Source organism: Anolis sagrei, chromosome 2, assembly GCF_037176765.1.
Source record: "Anolis sagrei isolate rAnoSag1 chromosome 2, rAnoSag1.mat, whole genome shotgun sequence".
NCBI classification, from domain to species: domain Eukaryota; kingdom Metazoa; phylum Chordata; class Lepidosauria; order Squamata; family Dactyloidae; genus Anolis; species Anolis sagrei.
In genome coordinates this window covers 234,208,238-234,228,358 of record NC_090022.1, presented here as the reverse complement: position 1 = coordinate 234,228,358, position 20,121 = coordinate 234,208,238, and the positions used below count along the sequence as shown (strand labels likewise).

The following is a 20,121-nucleotide window of genomic DNA, read 5'->3' as shown; positions in this document are numbered from 1 at the left end:
CCAGTCGTTTTTCTTTATCCCGACCTTCAAAATCAAAACTATGTGTTGACAAAACATGATCTATCCTTACTGGTTTCTTTTCAGCTTCCTCCATCTGCTTCTAGAAGTTAGTTTTAACTATGAATTTTAAACTCATATCCCATGTTTACTGTGTTTTAATCTTTGTTCTGTGTATTTTATATGTGTTACAATGATGTGTTTTAGCTATACTATGCCCTAACTCAAGCCTTTGAGGAGAGGCGGGGAAACAGTAAAATTATTAAGTTTTATCCATAGGATTTAAGGCATCTTTTCATTTCCATCTCTGGTGTATATTCCTTCTTAATCAGTGCAATCAAGAAATGTATTCAAATACAGATGTTTCCAGAATGCTTAAAATAAATGTGCTAGATGCAAACAAATAATGTATCCTTATTTCATGTAAGTAATCAAGTAGAAGCAAGCTTCCAATAACTGCAATAAAAGATTATTTTGCCAGCCAACTATAGAGGATGTTACAACGATTCGAAGAGCAATCTAGTAATATGCATTATCTCAAAATTGTCCTACTACATATTCTGGCTTTTTTTTGGCCACACATCATCTGCTAACTCACCTGCACAATATCACATTTAAAAGTCTTTTTAATGTACCTGATTTAATAGGATTTCTACCATGTAGAGCAGTGTAAGATGAACTCTCTGTTGATCTGTTAGGAGAGTCACTTCCATCAGGTCTTTTACTTTCCAATTTGGGTTCAAAATCTTTGGGTCGTCTCTGCGAAAAGTAAAAAAAAAAAAGACACTATTTTGAGTCCTTCTCTGTATTGTTTAATGTTGTATTAACTATTTTTGCTTAAGAACACAGCATGCCATCCCTGCCTATATAAAGGGCATCAGAAATTAGATGTAAGTGCACAGTTTGAGTTGGTTGTAAGTATGTACCATCATAGCATATACAGTTGTTTCGGGGATTATTGTCCCCCTCCTCAGAACGTAATGACAGGATTTCCATCATTGGGGAGGGGTGATCAGACTTTGGTGGGTTTAAAACTTGTGGTGTGGATTCTCGATGGAGAAGCGGAATGGTCACTATGTGAATCTAAGTATGTACCCAGGAGCCATAAGGAATACTTGACCCAGGGGAATAAAAAACCGAAAAACAATATCCTGTGGTCAGATAGGGGAGTACTTTAGACCAGGGCTTCTTAAACTTTTCCACTTGGGACCCCTCTTGCCACCTATTTTTTTTCCATTGACCCCAAGTATAAAGGGAAAGGCAGTCCCTGAGTTACAAACATTCGACTTACAAACCATTCCTAGTTAAGAACAGGAGTTAGACAACAGGAAGTGAGAGAAATCTACCCATTGGAAGGGAAATTATCTCTTGAAAGAGTTATCAAAGGAAAAATGTGTCTTCACTGAAGCTTTATTACCAATTCTTGTTTCCACAACATGCCAAATAAATGTACCTGTTCTGACTTACTTACAAAGTTACTTGATAACTTACAGAACCATCTAGTTTGTAACTTGGGGACTGCCTGTAAAATAGGTATAAAAATCAAGCATTTACTGATAACAGATCACCATTTGTAAGGCTTGCTAAACAAGCTGATTTCTCTTTTTATGAAGTACAGCTGAAGCATCTTCTGCCAAGTCCACTGTAAACACACTATGCTAGAAAGAATCGTGTAATTGTCTAAAACAGTCACTAGGGTTATGTTCAGAAAAGAATTGGGACATTGAGCTAAGAGGACCTCATTTGAGATCAGGACAGTTTAAGAAGCACTGCTCTAGATTGAGCTACTAATGTTTCAAGCCATGCTCTGTTCTTAAAAGGTTCTGTTAAGACAAGCAGAAAAACAAACCAACATTCTCATCCAAACAATAACTTACCCTAGGATGATATGCGGCTTCCTTTCTGATGACAGGAGTCTGTTTGGGATAGTCTCTGCCCTGCCGAGAAGAGCTGAAGAGCTTAGAGTTGTTTTCAGACCGGAAGTTGGGAACTGTATATACATTTGGTGCGGCATCTGGTGTATAGGGGGAGCTGGCGTATTCCCCAAGTGAACTGCATCCCATAACATTTTGAGATACATAATGGGGAAGAGTGGAGGTAGAATCCCAGGGTACATCTTGAGTATAGACCTGGTGTCTAAATTAAATAAACACATTGTTTAGTTGGACATTCAAACAGGGAAATGCTTCCTTTTTCCCACAACAAAGGTTTGCCTGAACACATTCTGTATCAGTTACTATAATCTGTGTGGATTTTGTCTTTAGATTTCAACTGTTATGAGTAATTTAAGAAAAATGCCCTTTTCAACAAATAAGTGAGAGTTTAAAATCAAATTATAAGTTAAGCTTTAAACAACCATTAACAAGTCACTTGGCATAGCTGGTTAAGTATGATAACCATAAAGTGACTATTCAAACTGTGGGGTCTAATACTGACAAATTAAAATTAAAGAGGTATATATTAAATCTAGGATGAATATTTTTTCTATCACCAAGCCATATCTATCAAAAAATGGAGGAGATGAGATTATAATAAAGTGGAACCATAAATAGCAGGGTGGGAAAAATATTTCTGCTTCATAATGGTAGTGTAACATGTTTAAATGTCAATTCAACATTATAAAATTCGAAGATGCCAGTCTAAGTTTTTAATGGCAATCCTGTCACAAATAAAGTACTGAAGATATCAACGTCCCTTTCAAAAGTACTTTAAATGGTAGGATTTTGCCTTTGATGATAAATGATATACTCTACCTTTTCAAATAAAAAAGGTTCAATAAAATTGAGTCTGTCTTTGGAAGCACCTTTACTACTAGTGTAACTAACTCCTCTCTATCAACACTATATGGGCAGTCCACAAGTTACGAAAAAATAGGTTCTGTAGTTTTGTTAAGTTGATTTTTTTGCAAGTCGGACCAGGAACATTTTAAAGTGGCACAGCAGATTATACCACTGAGCTGCTGAACTTTCTGACTGTAAGGTCTGTGGTTCAAGGCCCAGCTTTGGAAATATGAGTAGATCAACAGGTACTACCTTGGTGGGAAGGTAACAGTGCTCCATGCAGTCATGCGGCCACATTACTTTGGAGGTGTCTATGGACAATGCCAACTCTTTGGCTTAGAAATGGAGATGAGCACCACCCCTCCAGAGTCAGACACAAATAGACTTAATCAGTGTAAACCTTTACCTTTTTATATATGGTTTGGATACATGCACACACATGCATGCATGTTTTGGACCAAGCCAGTTTTAATCACAAATTCTAAATTTGTATCTAATGTTTAATTTTTGTTCTGTGTACATATGCAGAAATGTTTTAATATGTGTATTTTACAGAATGCTTTTAGATGATTGTGTGTTTTAGCTATGTTGTAACCCACCTCGAGTCATGAGGAGAGGCGGGTAAGAATTGTTGTTGTTGTTGTTATTATTATTATTATTATTATTATTATTATTATTATTATTATAGCAAAGGGAAGGGTTAACACCCTTGTGGTGTTTGTTTTGCGGTCTATGCCCTTGTTCAGAAGATGTCATCTCACTTTCATTCCCTGTGAGAATCTTATTCACATACAGTTCAGACCATCACGCTGCAGAAGAACACATTGCATTTCAAACCAAATACTCCTACCATTGAGCATGATGAAATGCTTACTAGGAATATAAACTAACACTGTAGAGCATGATGACATGCCTACTAGGAATATAAACTACAGAGACTATAGTAGGCTGGGAGTTTTACAGAGAAAACATATAAATAGACAAGACTCCACTCCCCACCAAAAAGCTCAAGATTGTAATACCCAACCACACTCAGCTCTTTGTTCTAGTACTGGTAAATATTCTTTGTATAATTGATTTATTTGGGAAGTCAATAGCCTATTCATTTGCATTAGAATAAAATCCCATTCTCCCCCTGTGAAAAAGCCACATACTGTACAGCTGTGGGTATTTAAATATGCAAAAATGTGGATTATTGTTGATATTTTAGATTATGAAAACAAAGTACCAGAGAAAAAAATAAAATTCAACCCCTAAAATCTCAGGCACTCCACAAAGTCTAAAGTGGTATTTATCAAATAATGAAAGGCTCTGAGGTAAACTTTTGAGAGATGATTTACAACTATCTGATAGATGATGGCAATATTTAAAGATCAAAAGATCAATGTTGTCATTACCTTGTCTTGTAAGATGCTGGTTCCATGGTGTATTCTAAGGCCACTTCTATGCTGCCACTTCTACGCTGCCATATATTTGCTTTGAACTGGATTATATAGCAGTGTAAACTCATATAATCCAGTTCAAAACAGATAATCTGGATTATATGGCAGTGTAGAAGGAGTCTTAGATACTAAATTGGTGTGCTAATTTATTGTCAAATAAATACAGCTTGCTAAATAATTAAAAACTTAAATTCAAGACTTTGGTAAGTCAACAGTCCCACAAGAAATGAGATGTAGAAGGGTACATACTTATCCACTGATGGATCCTGAACATATGGGTAGCATGTAGTATAATATCTAGGAAAGACACATGCTTCTGAGGGTTCTGACCATGCCACAGTTACCGCCGCATATTTGGGGACAAACGGTTTGACCTCTGCTGATAACTTGATGCCCTGAGAAACAAAAGGGGGTTTGGCTACATGCACTTTTGAGATTAACCAAATAAGTGAAACACCAAATCTATGTGAACACAATGGTCACAAGAAGGAAAAGCTGGTGTCTTCTTTTGCTTTATCAAAATAAATCTGAAGAGATTAACTATGATAGAACATTACAGAATGTGGATGCTCAATCAAACTGATCCTTTTAAACACAATTTATCTAGAACATTGCATTCACTACAGAAATTGGTTTCCTATTTACTTTATGTTAGTAAGAAAATATATTGACAATCAGCAGCTGCAGAGAACACAATTTGCAGTGGAGACATAATACTTATATAGTTACTTATTTATACTTTAGTTATATAGCATGGCTAAGAAAGGGGGAGAGCAAGTGAGTCCTCTAGAAGTTGTTAGACTGAGGCTCCCAGAGCTAGTACAATCAATGACAAGGGATGGTTGGCAGCTACAGTCCAACATTAAAAGGGTCACAATTACCAATCATTACCAAGAAACTGAAAAGCAGATTTGCGTCACATACTTGTTCTTTGCTCCCATCCTCTCCCTTCTCAAGCAAGGAAGTTTCCTTTCCTCAACTTACCTTGGTTTGGCTCCTAATCTCTAAATGACAGGTTTAATGACACTCAGCTGTAATGCCAGACTGGTGTAAAGGCACATGGGAATGAGAGCAAAGGAGCACATGCTGCTAGTGCCTACACTCAATATGGTAATTCAAATTAATGAAGAACTATATCTATGCCAGCTGTATGGCATTTTTAATGGTAAAGAAATCACAAAAAAAGAATTCAGTTGATAATCAAATGACTGTACAGCAGACACCCTCTTGTGGTTATACACACAACACAAAACTGTTTCTGCAGTTCATCCACTCGTAATAAATGATGGGTCTACAATATTACTCTAACCACATAAATATAGACATTTAATAGAACAATAACAAGTACCTAACTTCTTTTTATGTAGGTATTAATAAGGATACAATTTTGTTTAAAACCAGTATCTCCTGACTAGATAGATTATTACATTTCTCTAAACAAACTGTAACATTAGGGTTTCATATTGGATTCTCTATAAACTTTAAAGAGTTTTATAATAATAGGGGAGAAATAGTTTCGAGTGCCATCATGGGCACCCTTTTTGGGATAAAATAATCAAATCCATCTTCCACAATAAAAATAAAAGGAATAGATACTGTGGCTTATTAGTCATATTAAACCACCTTGGAAGCTTACTTTAGGTTTTGAATGTTATTAAAACCTGAACATTTCCTCCTATCCGCAATGTTTCTCTCTCAAAAAAATTGGAAAACGAGTCTAAAATTTGTCCGTCCCCCCTCCCCCCATTTTCTTTTGAGAAAATAAAATCAGAGGAGAGCAAGTATTCATGTTGAGATGACATATCAAAAACAGAGTCTGTAAAAATTTAAGGACTGGCCTTCTCTTCAGTATTTACAATGTCATAAGCCATACTAAGGGCATAGTACGGTTTTGAATTCATGTTTATGGTTACTGCTCCAATAAACAATTTTATTTGCACCAGCAAATAAAAGTGCCCACCAAAAGTGACCTCAGAAGCCAAGAAGTGGATCAACAGAGATTTTCAAGGCACTGGGAGTGAAGCATGAGGGAAGCAGCATCCAGCCCTCTTCCTCCAATGAAATGTTTTGCAACATGCAGTTACACCAGACACTGGAAGAGTCCCTGTAATTGTCTGTCACAAAGTACCTCACTGCCAAAAGAGCGAGATGCGTCTTTACTCACCAACCCACTCCACATCCTGGAAATCCCTTAATCGGTAATGTTGCATGGTTTCCAATGTGTCTGGGGGTGGTGGGTTGGATTCATCAGGAGATGTAGCTACAATGATGGAGGTTTAGGTCTGTTGTCATAGCTATGTTTTCTGATGCAGAATGTGATATAGTTTCTTTTGCCACTTCTAGTGCAAACAGGAGCAATCAGGGAACCATGTATACTACATATAACTGATAAGAGAAGTCTTATCAGCTAAAAGGTACAAAAGGTACAAAGCAAAATAAATATGTGTAAACACGTTTCTTTCCCACAGGTTACTTGAGTAAAACTATCCCATACCTCTCCTCTCCCTAAATAGATACATGCCAGAAACAGAAAGGTACCAGTTCAAAGATGACTACTATTACTTCCCATTTCTTTCAATAATTGGAACAAAAGCTTTCTTGGGAGACAAACCACTCCATAAATCCCCTCCTCCACAGATCTAATAAGCATAACCAGATTAAGACTGACTCTACAAACCAGTTTACAAATGTAATTTTTTCATGTATGATTGTAGCATTGTTGAAATGTGTTGAAACAGAGGAAACTTCCCATTCTGTAATACCAGAATTCACTTTATTCATAACAGGAAAATATGTGATTTTTTTCTGTAAGTATTGCCACATGTCCAATGCACTATCTTCTCTAATACCATGATTTAGATATAACCAGATGGTATTTATTATCTGTCAAATTCTGCAATAATACAAGAAAAGGAACACTGTCCCAAACCAAATGATATGGAGTGTCCCATTCTGCTCACGCAGAGCTCATTCCAGGAGGCGATTTAAACACGATGTCCCCCACAACTTGTTTCCTAACAACTTGTGCTGAGATATACACGGCTTCAGACAGTGTATACCTGAAGACAACACACAGCTATCTGTTTTTATAGAGAGACTAAAGTAAAATAAGAATCACTTCAAAAACTACTGGTGTGTGATTACTATAAAAACTTCAAGCACGCTGATTCACTCCATAGAAACAAATAAAAGCTTTTTCCTCAATATTATGGAACAGATAAGAAGCTAATAGCCAAAGCATGTCAGTTCCAATTCCAGCCAGCACTTTTTAAAACACCACATAGCTCTCCATTGCTCCTCACTGCGATAAGACTGAAATTCAATGGATGAAACATACATTCCCATTTTGGGAAAAAACACAATTTGCTAACTCTGGCCACCATCAGTTATAGTTTGTTCTGGACATTATTACATTTTTAAAGTGAAAATATAGTCATTTCGAGAAAAAAAGAAAAGAAATTGCTGTCCAATTAAAGTTGGCAGAAATTGAGCATCCTTTATCTGAAATGCTTGGGACTAGAAGTATTTTGAATTTTGGAATATTTGTATTTGCATATAGATACACAATGAAATATGTTGGAAATCAGACCCAAGTTTAAACACAAAATTAATCTACACTTCATATACTGAAAATAATTGTATAGAATATTTCAATTTTTTGCATCTATTGAACTATTAAAAAGCTTAGGTGTCACTATCTTAGCCACCTATGTGGATAATTTTAGATGTTGGCGCATTTTGAATTTCTGGATAAGAGAGACTTGGGCCCCTTCCACACAACTGAATAAAATCCCACATTATTTGCTTTGAACTGGAATATATGGCAGTGTGGACTCAGATAACCCAATTCAAAGTAGATATTTTGGGATTTTCTGCTTTGGTGCTGAAATAATATGATATACAATACTATAGGCAATGTAACATACAATATGTACACGATCCTGATGGCATAGGGAAGCCATGAAGTTATCTGTTCCAATGTAAACTACAGCATATTATATATCTATTACGTCAAAGTTTTGCTCTGTTGTTTCTTTTCTTTTCTTCTGAACAGAAAGCTGGCCCCTTTTATTGAGAATTGGTTTTGGATTTAGTTATTGAATTAAAACTTTGAAATGGAGGGGTGTATTTCCAGGCAAACTGGTCCTTTGGGTGTTTTGGGCTCCAACTCCTTTCTTTCCCCCCCTCAGGTACTTAGAATCATTAAGCTGCAAGAGACCTCATGGGCCATCCAGTCCAACCCCCTGCCAAGAAGCAAGAAAATCACACTCAAAGCACCCCCAACAGATGGCCATCCAGCCTCTGTTTAAAAGCCTCTGTTCCAGCATGTGAACATCTTCAAACGAAGCGCATCCACCACACTCCGGAGCAGAGAATTCCACTGCTGAACAGCTCTCACAGTTAGGAAGTTCTTCCTAATGTTCAGGTGGAATCTCCTTTCCTGTAGTTTGAAGCCATTGTTCTGCGTCATAATCTCCAGAGAAGCAGAAAACAAGCCTGCTCCCTCCTCCTTATGGCTCCCCCTCACATATTTTATGCATGGCCCTCATCATGTCTCCTCTCAACCTTCTCTTTTGCGGGCTAAACATGCCCAGCTCTTTAAGCCGCTCCTCATAAGGCTTGTTCTTCAGATCTTTGATCATTTTAATCGCCCTCCTCTGGACACATTCCAGCATGTGAACATCTTCCTTCAACTGAGGTGCCCAGAATTGGACACAATATTCCAGGTGTGATCTGACCAAGGCATAACAGAGGACTTCCCTGGAGCTAGACACTATACTCCTATTTACACAGACCAAATTGGGTTGAGGGGGGAAAGGAAAAGGCCTGAGGCTGTTAGGAATTGTGGAAGTTGAAGTCCAGAACACTTGGAGGGCCAGCAAGGTCAATGCTATCCTAAGATACATCCACAGCACTCTATTGCAGGCATGAGCAAACCTGGGCCCTCCAGGTGTTTTGGACTTCAACTCCCACAATTCCTAACAGCCTATCGGCTGTTAGGAATTGTGGGAGTTGAAGTCCAAAACACCTGGAGGGCCCAAGTTTGCCCATGCTTCATCTACTCTGTAGAATGGATGCAATTTGACACTTTAACAGCGTTGCCTCAATGGGATTTGGATTCTGACAAGCTTACTCCGACAAAACTGTTGGTGTCTCACCAAACTACAAATCCCAGGACTTCACAGCCCTGGGCCATAGCCGTCAAAGTGGTGTCAAACTGCCCTAATTCTAGTGTAGATGCACCCTCTGCATTCTGAGACGAGTCATATGTTTTCAGCCCTGTAATACCCCTTGACAGATTCGCCTTTACTGTAGCATTCAAGGGCTTGAAGGCACATAACACAAGGAAGTAGAAGGGGTTTCGCGGAGGGCTCAGGAGGGAGAGAAGGCCTACAACAGGGCAGCTCTACTTCCTGTTCCCCTTCCCTTCCGAGGCGTCTCTTCTTACGTAACAAACGGCGGGAGGCCACAGAGGAGGAGGAGGAAGAGGTTCAAAGAGCCGGTCGGGATACGTGTGAAGTCTCCACAGACCCAGCCGCTTCCCCCGCTCTTACCTCGCTGCCCGTTTCCCGCTCGGAAGTCATGGCGGGGGAGGTTTTGTTTTGCTTTGCTTAAAGACAGAAGGGCGAGAAAAAAGGTCAACCACCCCGCTAACGGCCACTCCTACCCTGCCTTCGCCACCAGCCCCCGCCGGCGCGCACAAAAGCCGTCAAGAGAGCGACGCCCGCTTATCAACACGGAGCGGCCAATCAGCGGCGGCGGAGGGGCGGCCTTAGTCACCTGACGGTCGCCGTGGCAACCGGGCCGAAGGTAGCGTCCTTGGGAAGGAAAGGGGCGGGGACTGCGGAGAGGCCCAGCCAGGCAGGCAGGAAACCCTGGACTGGAGCATTATTAATGCGGGTTCCTGAGAGTCTTCCGGGCTGTATGGCCGTGTTCCAGAAGCGTTCTCTCCTGACGTTTCGCCCACATCTATGGCAGGCATGTTCAGAGGTTGAAGGGTCTGTTGGAAACTAGGCAAGTGAGGTTTATCTAGCTGTGGAACGTCCAGGGTGGGAGAAAGAACTCTTGTCTGCTCGAGGCAAGTATGAATGTCGCAATTTGCCACCATGATTAGCACTGAATGGCCTTGCAGCTTCAAAGCCTGGCTGCTTCCTGTCTGTGGGAATCCTTTGTTGAGAGGTGTTATCTGGCCCTGATTGATTCTTGTTTGGAATTCCCCTGTTTTCTGAGTGTTGTTCTTTATTTACTGTCCTGATTTTAGGGTTTTTTAAAAATACTGCTAGCCAGGCTTTATTCATTTTTATGGTTTGTTCAATTTCTATTGAAATTGTCTACGTCAGGGGTCCTCAAACTTTTTAAACAGAGGGCCAGGTCACAGTCCCTCAAACTGTTGGAGGGCCTGATTATAATTTGAAAAAAGCATGAATGAATTCCTATGCACACTTCACATATCTTATAGTGCAAAAAAAAAAAAACACTTCAAAACAATACAATAATTAAAATGAAGAACAATTTTAACAAATATAAATTTATTAATATTTCAATGAGAAGTGTGGGTCTGCTTTGGTTGATGAGATAGGATTGTTGTTGTTGTGTGCTTTCAAATCGTTTCAGACTGAGGTTGACCCTGAGCAAGGGCCAGGTAAATGACCTTGTAGGGCCGTTTTCGGCCCCCGGGCCATTGTTTGAGGACCCCTGGTCTACATGCTTGTGGATTTCAATGGCTTCTCTGTGTAGTCTGACATGGTGGTTGTTAAGAGTGGTCTAGGATTTCAGTGTTGTTAAATAATATGCTGTGTCCATCAAGTGCTCTTCTATGAACAAAATCTGGCTACTAGTATTAAAAAACCCTCTAAAATCAGGGCAGTAAATAAAGAGCAACTCTCAAAAAGCAAGGGAATTCCAGACATGAATCAATCAAGGCCAGCCAACACCTCCAACAAAGGATTCCCCCAGGCAGGAAGAAGCTAGGCTTTGAAACTGCAAGGCTATTTGCCCCAAGCAGACAAGAGTTCTTTCTCAGACCTTGGACATTCCACTAATATATAAACCTCACTTGACTAGTTTCCAACAGACCACACAACCTCTGAGGATGCCTGCCATAGATATGAGCAAAACATCAGGAGAGAATGCTTCTGGAAATGGCCATACAGCCCGGAAAACTCACAGCAACCCAGTGATTCCCACCATGAAAGCCCTCAACAACACATATTAATGCAGCTTGGCAGCACGATGGAGCAATGCTATGGAACTCAGGGGGTCGTAGTTCTCTGCACTCATTGGCAGAGAAGACTTTAAACCAGACATGGGCAAACTTCAACCCTCCTGGTGTTTTGGACTTCAACTCCCACAACTCCTAACAGCCAGTAGTATAGGATTTGCAAAGAAATCATCCTCAGGAGCCTTGACCAGGAAACTCTTGCCTCCTGTTTTGCAAGAATTTTGATGACATGCTAAACACGAAAAAGGAGTGTCAATGACGTATCTTAGGAGGCCTGTGGCTGAACTGCCAAACAAGTGCTGTCCTACTTCAAAGATTTCTGATGAAAAATTAACTGTTGTGTCCTTATAGGATATTATTATATTTATTTATACCTGGCTTTATCTTCCCCAAAGGGGACTCAAACAGGCTTAACAAGAAAATGTTAGCACAGGATTAAAATATATATAAATATTAAAGCAGAATTAAATGGTATTAAAAGATTCAGTGAAAACTATTCAAGGTTTCTCTCAAAATCCCTTTAATGTCTCCCTTTCAAGGTATTTTCTCAGTCCTCCAGGTGATTCTATGAAATTATTTTGCCAAATGTTACTACATTGGAGGGTCTAGCAAAATCCTAGAGAGGTTCTATAGCAATTTTATAGGAACTTCCAGTGGAAATCTTTGTTTCAATAGGGTATCACTTATAAAAATACACTCTCAAATTTAAGCAGGAACAACTAAAGGGAGGACCTGTTTTTTAAAACTCAGTGAATTCAGGCTGAAGGGGAAAAGGCATTCTGATGTCAGAAGTGCTTTTGGCTACATGAGGCATGGCCAGTGAACCATAATACCAGTGCCTCTTGGTAGGGAAATTGTTGCTGACCCACTTAACACATGCATTTTAGCAAACAGTACATTGTGACCCACTTCCCCTTACATTAGTGCCTGACTAAAACGTGTTTCCCCTCCCTCTCTATACATATGCTGACTGAAGCCTCAATGTTGAGGAAAAGTAATACCTCTAGAAGCTTCTATGTCAGGCCTGCACAACTTGTCAGTAGTGAGCCAAAATCAAATAGGCCAAACCTCTTGGGGCCACAAATAGGTTTTTAGCGCCTCACTTTCCAAGTAAGGTAGAATGAATGATTAATTAATTAGGATCGTTTTTTGCATGCCTTCAAGTCGTTTCAGACTTAGGGCAACACTATTACAGACTTATTGTCAAGATTTTTCAATGGGGATTTACCTTTGTCTTTCTCTGATGCTGAGTGTGATTTGCCTAATCATTCAGTGGGTTCAGAGCCATAGTCTGAGGTTCAAACCACACAATGCTTTCTTAATTCCTTCAATTTCCTATCTTCCTTTTCCCTTTCTTCCTCAGAGTGGGCAGCACTCTGTGGGCCACACCCAACTGCTTACGCAAGTCTGTTCTATGTGATGAATAACACCCATTTCTGCATCCTTGTTCATGGAATTTCTATAAAACACAAAAGAAGTGCTGATGAAGGCAAGTGTACGTAGCACAAGTGAGGCACTTAGGCCAGGCTTGTGGCTTAGAAAATATCCACAAGCAATTTCCTTTAGAGCAGTAGTTCTCAACCTGGGGTCCCCAGATGTTTTTGGCCAACAACTCCCAGAAATCACAGCCAGATTACCAGCTGTTAGGATTTCTGGGAGTTGAAGGCCAAAAATATCTGGGGACTCCAGGTTGAGAACCACTGCTTTTGATTGACCTGCATGAATTCAGAGATATTGGAGCTCGGTTTCACTGGGCTCTTACCTTTCTTCCACTGAGCTTTTTCCTCCACATATTATATCCTCACAATAATGTTATAAAGATTAGCCTGACTGGACCATTACATAAAATACTAAACCACATTGATTATCTAAAGGCATGTCACATTTCTTGTGAGATATAGTTTCAGCTACACAAGGTAGAAAATTATTTCTTTTGTGTTGTAATTGTCTTAATTTCCACCAAGCAACAGAAATATTGTACAGAAAACAAACATATCTGTTACTCCTCGGAATGCCAATACTTGAACTTTTTCTGTAGAAAAGGTTCAATGAAGATGAAGTTTAGAGCCTTCCTTTCCTGTTTTTTTAATCCCTCAACATAAGATTTATGGACCAGGACTTGAAAAGACAGATGTAAGATTAGTGTGAATTGCACTAACTTTTGAAGTACTTGGGGGGGGGGGGGGCAGGTACCCCCAAAAGACTCATGGTTTACTGAATTGTTATCTGCCTTCAACTTTGATTATAGTTAATTGCCCTGCTCAGGGCTGTAGCTTCTGTGATTGATTTTTGTCTTAAGTATTTTCTTCTGCTTTCCCAATAGGTCATGTCATCTCATATCTGTAGTAGAATAGCATCAATTTACTTTTTGTTTTCTAGTGAGTAATCACACTTGATTTACTTTAGGGTCCTTTGGTCTTTTTAGCAGTATTGACAGCCCCAGCACATTTTAAATGAAATACTTTCAATGTTTATCTATAAAAATATGGACCAACATGCAGAAGGCCATAGAAAATAGTGCAATAGGGGCTCTACTCATACAGAAACTCTTGTATTGATATATTCGTAAGTCATTGCAAATTCAGGGAAAGGCTCTGGCTCTCCCAGGTGGCTAATCTAGATACTGCATCTTGGAAAGACAAAAATACCAAAGGAAAAAAAGGAAGTCTTCACTGATGGATGGCCCTTGTGGTCTCTTCTAATTCTATGTTTTTTTTAAAAAAAAAATAGGAACGTTAACTTCTAAAGTTTAAAACTCTAGTTATCATAAATCTCAAATGCAGTTGTACTCAAACTCTGGTCCTCAAAGTGCTTGGGGCTTCAGCTCCCACAATTCCTGAACAGTGTCAACTGGAAAGGGGGGCTTTTGGAAACAATTCAGAATACCTGGATGACTAATATAGATTCCTCGGTGTTTTCAATACACCCTTTCTCCACTCCTTGACTGGTTTTTATTAGCTGCATACACTCTACAAAAAAACCCAGCATACTTATTTGTTAGCTTTACCTCGTGCCTCCGTTGTTTAGATGAACCAGATTTCTTAATAATTGTTTCATACGGGGCTAACCTGTCCACCACTGGAATAATCTGTCAAATGTCGACCTGCTAATTTTATTACACGCATCTTTTCTTATACCCTCACAATACGGGTGACTGTAATTCAAGACCATGAATACATACAAAGATCCAATGTTAAAAACAGATTTATTTCTCCAGACCTACTTTAACAGTTGAAAAGCCACTGCAAGTATTGCTCCAACAGCTTGAGGGGGATATCACTTAACAGAAGGAATAGATATTCAAAAGGTTTCTCTCAACACTTTTATTACATGTAAGTCATAAACGTTATTGAACAAAATAGACAAGATCAAATAGGCACTTGTTAACAGTAAGAGTTTATGATCATAGCAGCCTACTTCGTTTGCACTTTACTGAGCTCTGTTGCTGTGAATAATACAGCTCATGCACAGGTAATGACGTATTTGTACATTCTCAAGTATTCACTGAATACTACCAACATATATACATTTTTACAAAAGATTCCAGAAGTTGAGAGAAGTCATTTCTGCTGGCCTTTTGGAAGTGGTCTTCTAAAAAGGAGGATGTGTGGTTCTGTAAAAAGAAAAGCAAAGGAGCTTTCAGCTGCCTGTTGAAAAACTGCAGTCTGATACATCTTACTCTGCTCATTCATTTAACACTGCAATCGCTAAACTGATTTTATATTCTGAACAAGGAGAATTTAGATCTGGAGATTTTGACTGGGGGGGGGGGGGCAATCCCGAGTAGTTCTGCCTCCCTTAAAAAGCATGCAAAACAAACACAATGTGATTGCAAATTAAACAAGTACACAAATATTAGGCTCCAATTTAAAAATCAGGCAAATAGGTGCTGAAGGATATACATAGTGCCATAACTATAAATTCATTCAATATTCGGTTTATGCTCAGCAACCCCATTGGGAAAAAACCCTTTTACACTTGGGAGGATCGAAATTAACTATAAGCTAGGTGAGTGTGCTTTCTTTTGAACAGGCCCTTGTTTATTTAGAGCATTTATACAGTGCCCTTAAACACAAACGTTACCAAATACGATTAACATGTGTCAAAAGAGCAATTGAAGAAAAAATGTTTAATTACTGCATCAATTTTTTAAGTTTAAGCATGCAAGGTTAATCAACACAACCTGTACATGTTCATAACTTCTACTCTTATTTAGAGATCATCCCCACCCACCTTCCCAGTACAGTTGAATCCTTTTACCTGGTTCATGAATCATGTAGTGGACCCAGCCAAGGCTCTGTTGGACTCCAAGTCGTCGCCATTCTTCTTCGGTCATTAGATGAGTTTTCGGTACTTGTTTTGAGAGCTCTCTTGGCAGCATCACATGTCTACCAGGGGCAGAAATTTCAATGACTCATGTTTCTTTCATTTTGAAAACAATCATTGTTTCGTATTGATGAAATGATAATTGGCAAAACCTTGCAAGAATTATTTCTAATGCTTTTTTTAAAAAAAAATGTAGACAATACGTTTGGTAGAAAAGGGGACCCTGAACTATCAAGTGTATAAGCTGCTGCTTGCATACCTTAAAATGTTTAGATTATTTGATCATAGAATCATAGAGTTGGGCCATCCAGTCCAATCCCCTGCCAAGAAGCAGGAAAATAGCTTTCAAAGCACCCCTGACAGATGGCCATCCAGCCACTATTTAAAAGCCTCCACCACACTCTGGGGCAGAAAGTTCCATTGCTGAATAGCTCTCACAGTTAGGAAGTTCTTCCTTTATTTTTTAAAAATATAATTCAATACATTTGTTATACATTTTTTTTACGGCAGGCACATAATATTCAATACAATCTACCATACATTAACTTTTAGCATCTACTGTTATTTTTACAGATACATATTTTCTATCCCTCACCACCGTGTTCCCCTCCCCCAGAGCCACTGCTTTTGTATATCTGTCCAAAGTTCTTCCTAATGTTCAGGTGGAATCTCCTTTCCTGTAGTTTGAAGCCATTGTTCCGTGTCCTAGTCTCCATGGCAGCAGAAAACAAACTTGCTCCCTCCTCCCTATGACTTCCCCTCACATATTTATACATGACCATCATGTCTCCTCTCAGCTTTCTCTTAACCCATACTTTGAAAGATTATTGGGTAGAATTTTTTTTCCGTGTCAGGAGTGACTTGAGAAACTGCAAGTTGCTTCTTGTGTAGATGATTTGCAGGTTTTAGGGTGGCAACATGGTAATCAGAAATCACAATAAAGACAGCAAAGAGTTTACACTACACACAAGGGTCTCAACTACATGAAAAGGCCATTAGCAATACCCAGTGTGTTTGAGTGGATAGTGCTGTCCTCATACTGGGTGATCCACACTCACAATTAATTCATACATGGAGTTTGTTAATGGCAATTTGGGCCAGTCTCCATCTTTTAACTTAGTTCCCCAGTTTCAGTTCATGAATATCACACCTTCAAGTTAACTGCACTGGTCAGTGTTTTCCAAACTATGATGTTCCAATGTCTTGGTCTTCTCTTCCCAGAATTCATAACTGTTGGCTGAGGATTCTGGGAGTTTAAATCCAAAACAGGAGATCCAAATTTCAGGAATCACTAGATAGGGTTTTCTTAACCAAAGGGAACTCAAGAGGTGGGTTTGCCAACTTCTTCCTGATGTCTCCCATCCAATCTCTTAACTAGGGCTGACCCTGCTCAGCTTCCAAGAGCAGGCAGGATCTGGAGCCTTAAGGTATCTAGGCTCTAACTCAGTGGTTCTCAACCTGTGGGTCCCCAAATGTTTTGGCCTTCAACTCCCAGAAATCCTAACAGCTGGTAAAGTGGCTGGGATTTCTGGGAGTTGTAGGCCAAAACACCTGGGGACCCACAGGCTGAGAATCACTGCCTAACTCCAAGGCTGAAAATGGAGGAAGGGAAAAAGAGACCTCCCCGTTAGTTTTACAAGGCCTTTAGCCTTCTCTGCCAAACTACAAATTCTAGGAGCCCAAAAACTTGGGCCATGCCAGTTATAGTGGTGTCAAACTACATTCATTCTACAGTGAGGATCAAGTATGGGCCACCTCGGCCCTTCAGGTGTTTTGGCCTTCAACACCCACAATTCCTCAAAGAGAAATAGCCCCCCTCTCTCTCTCTCTCTCACCGGTACTCGTAGTTCTCGTCGTAGTATTTGTCCGAATAATAGATCTGTTTGTGAGACATAGCGGCGAAGAAAAAGAAGAAGGCGGCCTCTATCCCAGCCGAAACCACCTCACCGGCCCAGCGCTCTTCCGTGGCTAACAGACGCGCCTGGCGCAACTCTCCATTTGAATCCCACACCTCGACGCCGATTGGGCGGCCGGGAGCGCGCGCCGTCACGTGGTGCGCGTCTATTTGGTTCCTCCCCGCCCGCTATGGTTTCTCCTGGTCCTCTGACTACTTCCACCAATCAGAAGACGCCGTGAGGGAGGCGGAGAAACCATTGTGAGCAAGTGCAGGGGGAGAAGGGGGAAAAACAATTGCGAGACGGCCCGACGGCAATGCGCATGTCTGGAGCCGGGATTAGAAATGGTGGTTGTTTTTGTCGCTGACGTCACTTTCTTCTCCAAGAGGCGTGGCGTTGGGTTTCCTAAATCCAACCCAGTTGAATGATAGAGTGATTTATACTTAGGATGAGTTACTAGCCCACAATTACTTTACCGAGGGTGCACCTACACTGTAGAATGAATGCATTTTGACACCATTTTAGCTTCCCAGCCCAAAATGCTATGCAATCATGGAGTTGTAGTTTGGTGAGGCAGAGAAAGCTACTGACCTTGTAAAACTACAACTCCCAGGATTCCATGGCAGTTAAAGTGATGTCAAATCCTGATTAATTCCACCCTTATTAACTGTAGATCAGGTATGGGCCAACTTGGGCCCTCCAGGTGTTTTGGACTTCAACTCCCACCATTCCTCACAGCCTCAGGCCCCTTCTACATTGCCATATAAAATCCAGATTATCTGCTTTGAACCGGACTATCTGGAAGTGTAGGCTCATATAATCCGGTTCGATCATCCGGTTCGATCATCAATCTCTCACACTAAAACTGGGATTTATTTTGGGGCTGGCAGGACTGAAGGCTAACAGGTCAGAGGTTCGAATCTAGGGAGAGCGTGGAAGAGCTCCCTCTGTCAGTTCCAGCTCCCCATGCAGGGCCATGAGAGAAGCCCCCCACAAGGATGGTAAAACATCAAAACATCCGGGTGTCCACTGGGCAACGTCCTTACAGACAGCCATTTCTCTCACACCGGAAGCGACTTGCTGTTTCTCAAGTCGCTCCTGACACAAATAAATAAATAAACGGGGGTATGGGTTATATTACAAACACCCTAGGGTTTCTTTTCCAGTTAAGTCTTTTTCTTTCTTTCAGGGAAATGGAGTATCTCCTGTCCACCAGGAAGTGTAGAAACACCCCTGGAGTGAGAATTGGTCTAAATTATTATTGAATTGTCGAAGGTTTTCATGGCTGGAATCACTGGGTTGTTGTAGGTTTTACAGGCTGTATGGCCATGTTCTAGAAGCATTCTCTCCTGACCTCACAACCTCAGAGGATGCTTGCCATAGATGCAGGTGAAACGTCAGGAGAGAATGCTTCCTGAACATGACCATATAGCCCAAAAATCCAACGCCTAGCCAATCCCATAACCAGGTTTTCACTTTTTTCCTGAACACCAGGAAGGAGGGGGCCAATCTGATATCTCTAGAGAGGAAGTTCCATAGCTGAGGGCCACTACTGAGAAGGCCCTGACTCTCGTCTCCACCAGTCGCGCTTGCAATGTGGGTGGGACCAAGAACAGGGCCTCCCTCACAGATTTTATCTCTCTAACCAGTTCATAGAGGGAGATACATTCAGACAGGTAAGTTGGACTGGAGCCATTTAGAGCTTTATAGGCCAAAGCCAGCACTTTGAATTATGCTCGGTAGCAGATTGGCAACCAGTGGAGCTGATGTTACGGGGATTGAATGCTCCCTGTATGTCGCCCCAGTGAGGAATGTGGCTGCTTCCAAACAGTCTTCAAAGGCAGCCACACTTAGAGTATGTTACAGTAGTCTTTTCAAGATGTAACAACAGCATGGACCACTGTGGCCAAGTCTGACTTCCCAAGATATGAGCGCAGCCGGCACACAAGTTTCAATATACATATAGAGGTATTAAAATATGTAGTTAAGATCAATCAAACCATTCAAAAATCTATTAAACTACATACAACACAGCATCTCTGGTCCATTCTTCAAAACATTCTTCCTTAAAAGCCTGCCTGAAAAGAAAACTTTAGTATACTATCCTCCCAGGTGAAGCGCTTCAGTCTCTCACACTAAAACAATAGGGATTGACATTTAAAGTGTGCGAACTCTAAATAGCCTTTGAATTATTCTTAATAGTCCGTCACCTCTTGAGTCCTTGGTGCAAAAGTTTAGATGTTCATCAGATATTTGTGTTGCCCTTATTCCCCTCAGTGGCAAAACAAAAACAAAAAAACGAAACTACAGATACATCTACACTGCAGAAAGTATGCAGTTTAACTGCAACGGCTCAATGCTATGGGAGATGTAGTTTTATTAGATCTTCAGCCTTCTCTGCCAAAGGGTGCTAGTGCCTCACCATACTAAAATCTAATGATTCCATAGCATTTAATCAC

The 20,121-nt window shown here is 40.3% G+C and overlaps 2 protein-coding genes across 4 annotated transcripts in view; both read right to left on the bottom strand.

Moving 5' to 3' along the window:
• Nucleotides 1–9,940, bottom strand: part of SECISBP2 (SECIS binding protein 2) — a 36,285-nt gene extending 26,345 nt beyond the window's left edge. For 2 of the 3 annotated variants that reach the window (XM_067464460.1, XM_060762032.2), the window contains exons 1-4: nt 9,775–9,940; nt 4,469–4,614; nt 1,875–2,133; nt 633–756 (exon numbers count right to left, since the gene is read on the bottom strand). In XM_067464460.1, coding sequence (XP_067320561.1) covers nt 633–756; nt 1,875–2,133; nt 4,469–4,614; nt 9,775–9,804 — 559 coding nt within the window. In that variant the 5' untranslated portion in view covers nt 9,805–9,940. The remainder of the gene's footprint in view (nt 1–632; nt 757–1,874; nt 2,134–4,468; nt 4,615–9,774) is intronic. The other variant, XM_067464461.1, reaches the window with a different exon arrangement.
• Nucleotides 9,941–14,627: 4,687 nt separating this feature from the next.
• Nucleotides 14,628–17,789, bottom strand: CKS2 (CDC28 protein kinase regulatory subunit 2). Its single transcript, XM_060762037.2, has 3 exons — nt 17,603–17,789; nt 15,702–15,829; nt 14,628–15,054 (listed from the first exon to the last, which is right to left on the bottom strand). Exons 1-3 carry the CDS (start codon nt 17,659–17,661, stop codon nt 15,002–15,004), a joined length of 240 nt encoding a protein of 79 aa, XP_060618020.1. The 5' UTR covers nt 17,662–17,789; the 3' UTR covers nt 14,628–15,001.
• Nucleotides 17,790–20,121: the final 2,332 nt, after the last annotated feature.

Excerpts from the sequence above, each read along its gene's own strand:
- CKS2 (XM_060762037.2), bottom strand. The coding sequence starts at position 17,661 with ATGTCTCACAAACAGATCTATTATTCGGACAAATACTACGACGAGAAC. Across the intron at positions 15,830-17,602 it reads GACGAGAACTACGAGTACCG|ACATGTGATGCTGCCAAGAG; the intron begins GTGAGAGAGAGA and ends TGCCCCTGGTAG. Across the intron at positions 15,055-15,701 it reads CTACATGATTCATGAACCAG|AACCACACATCCTCCTTTTT; the intron begins GTAAAAGGATTC and ends TTCTTTTTACAG.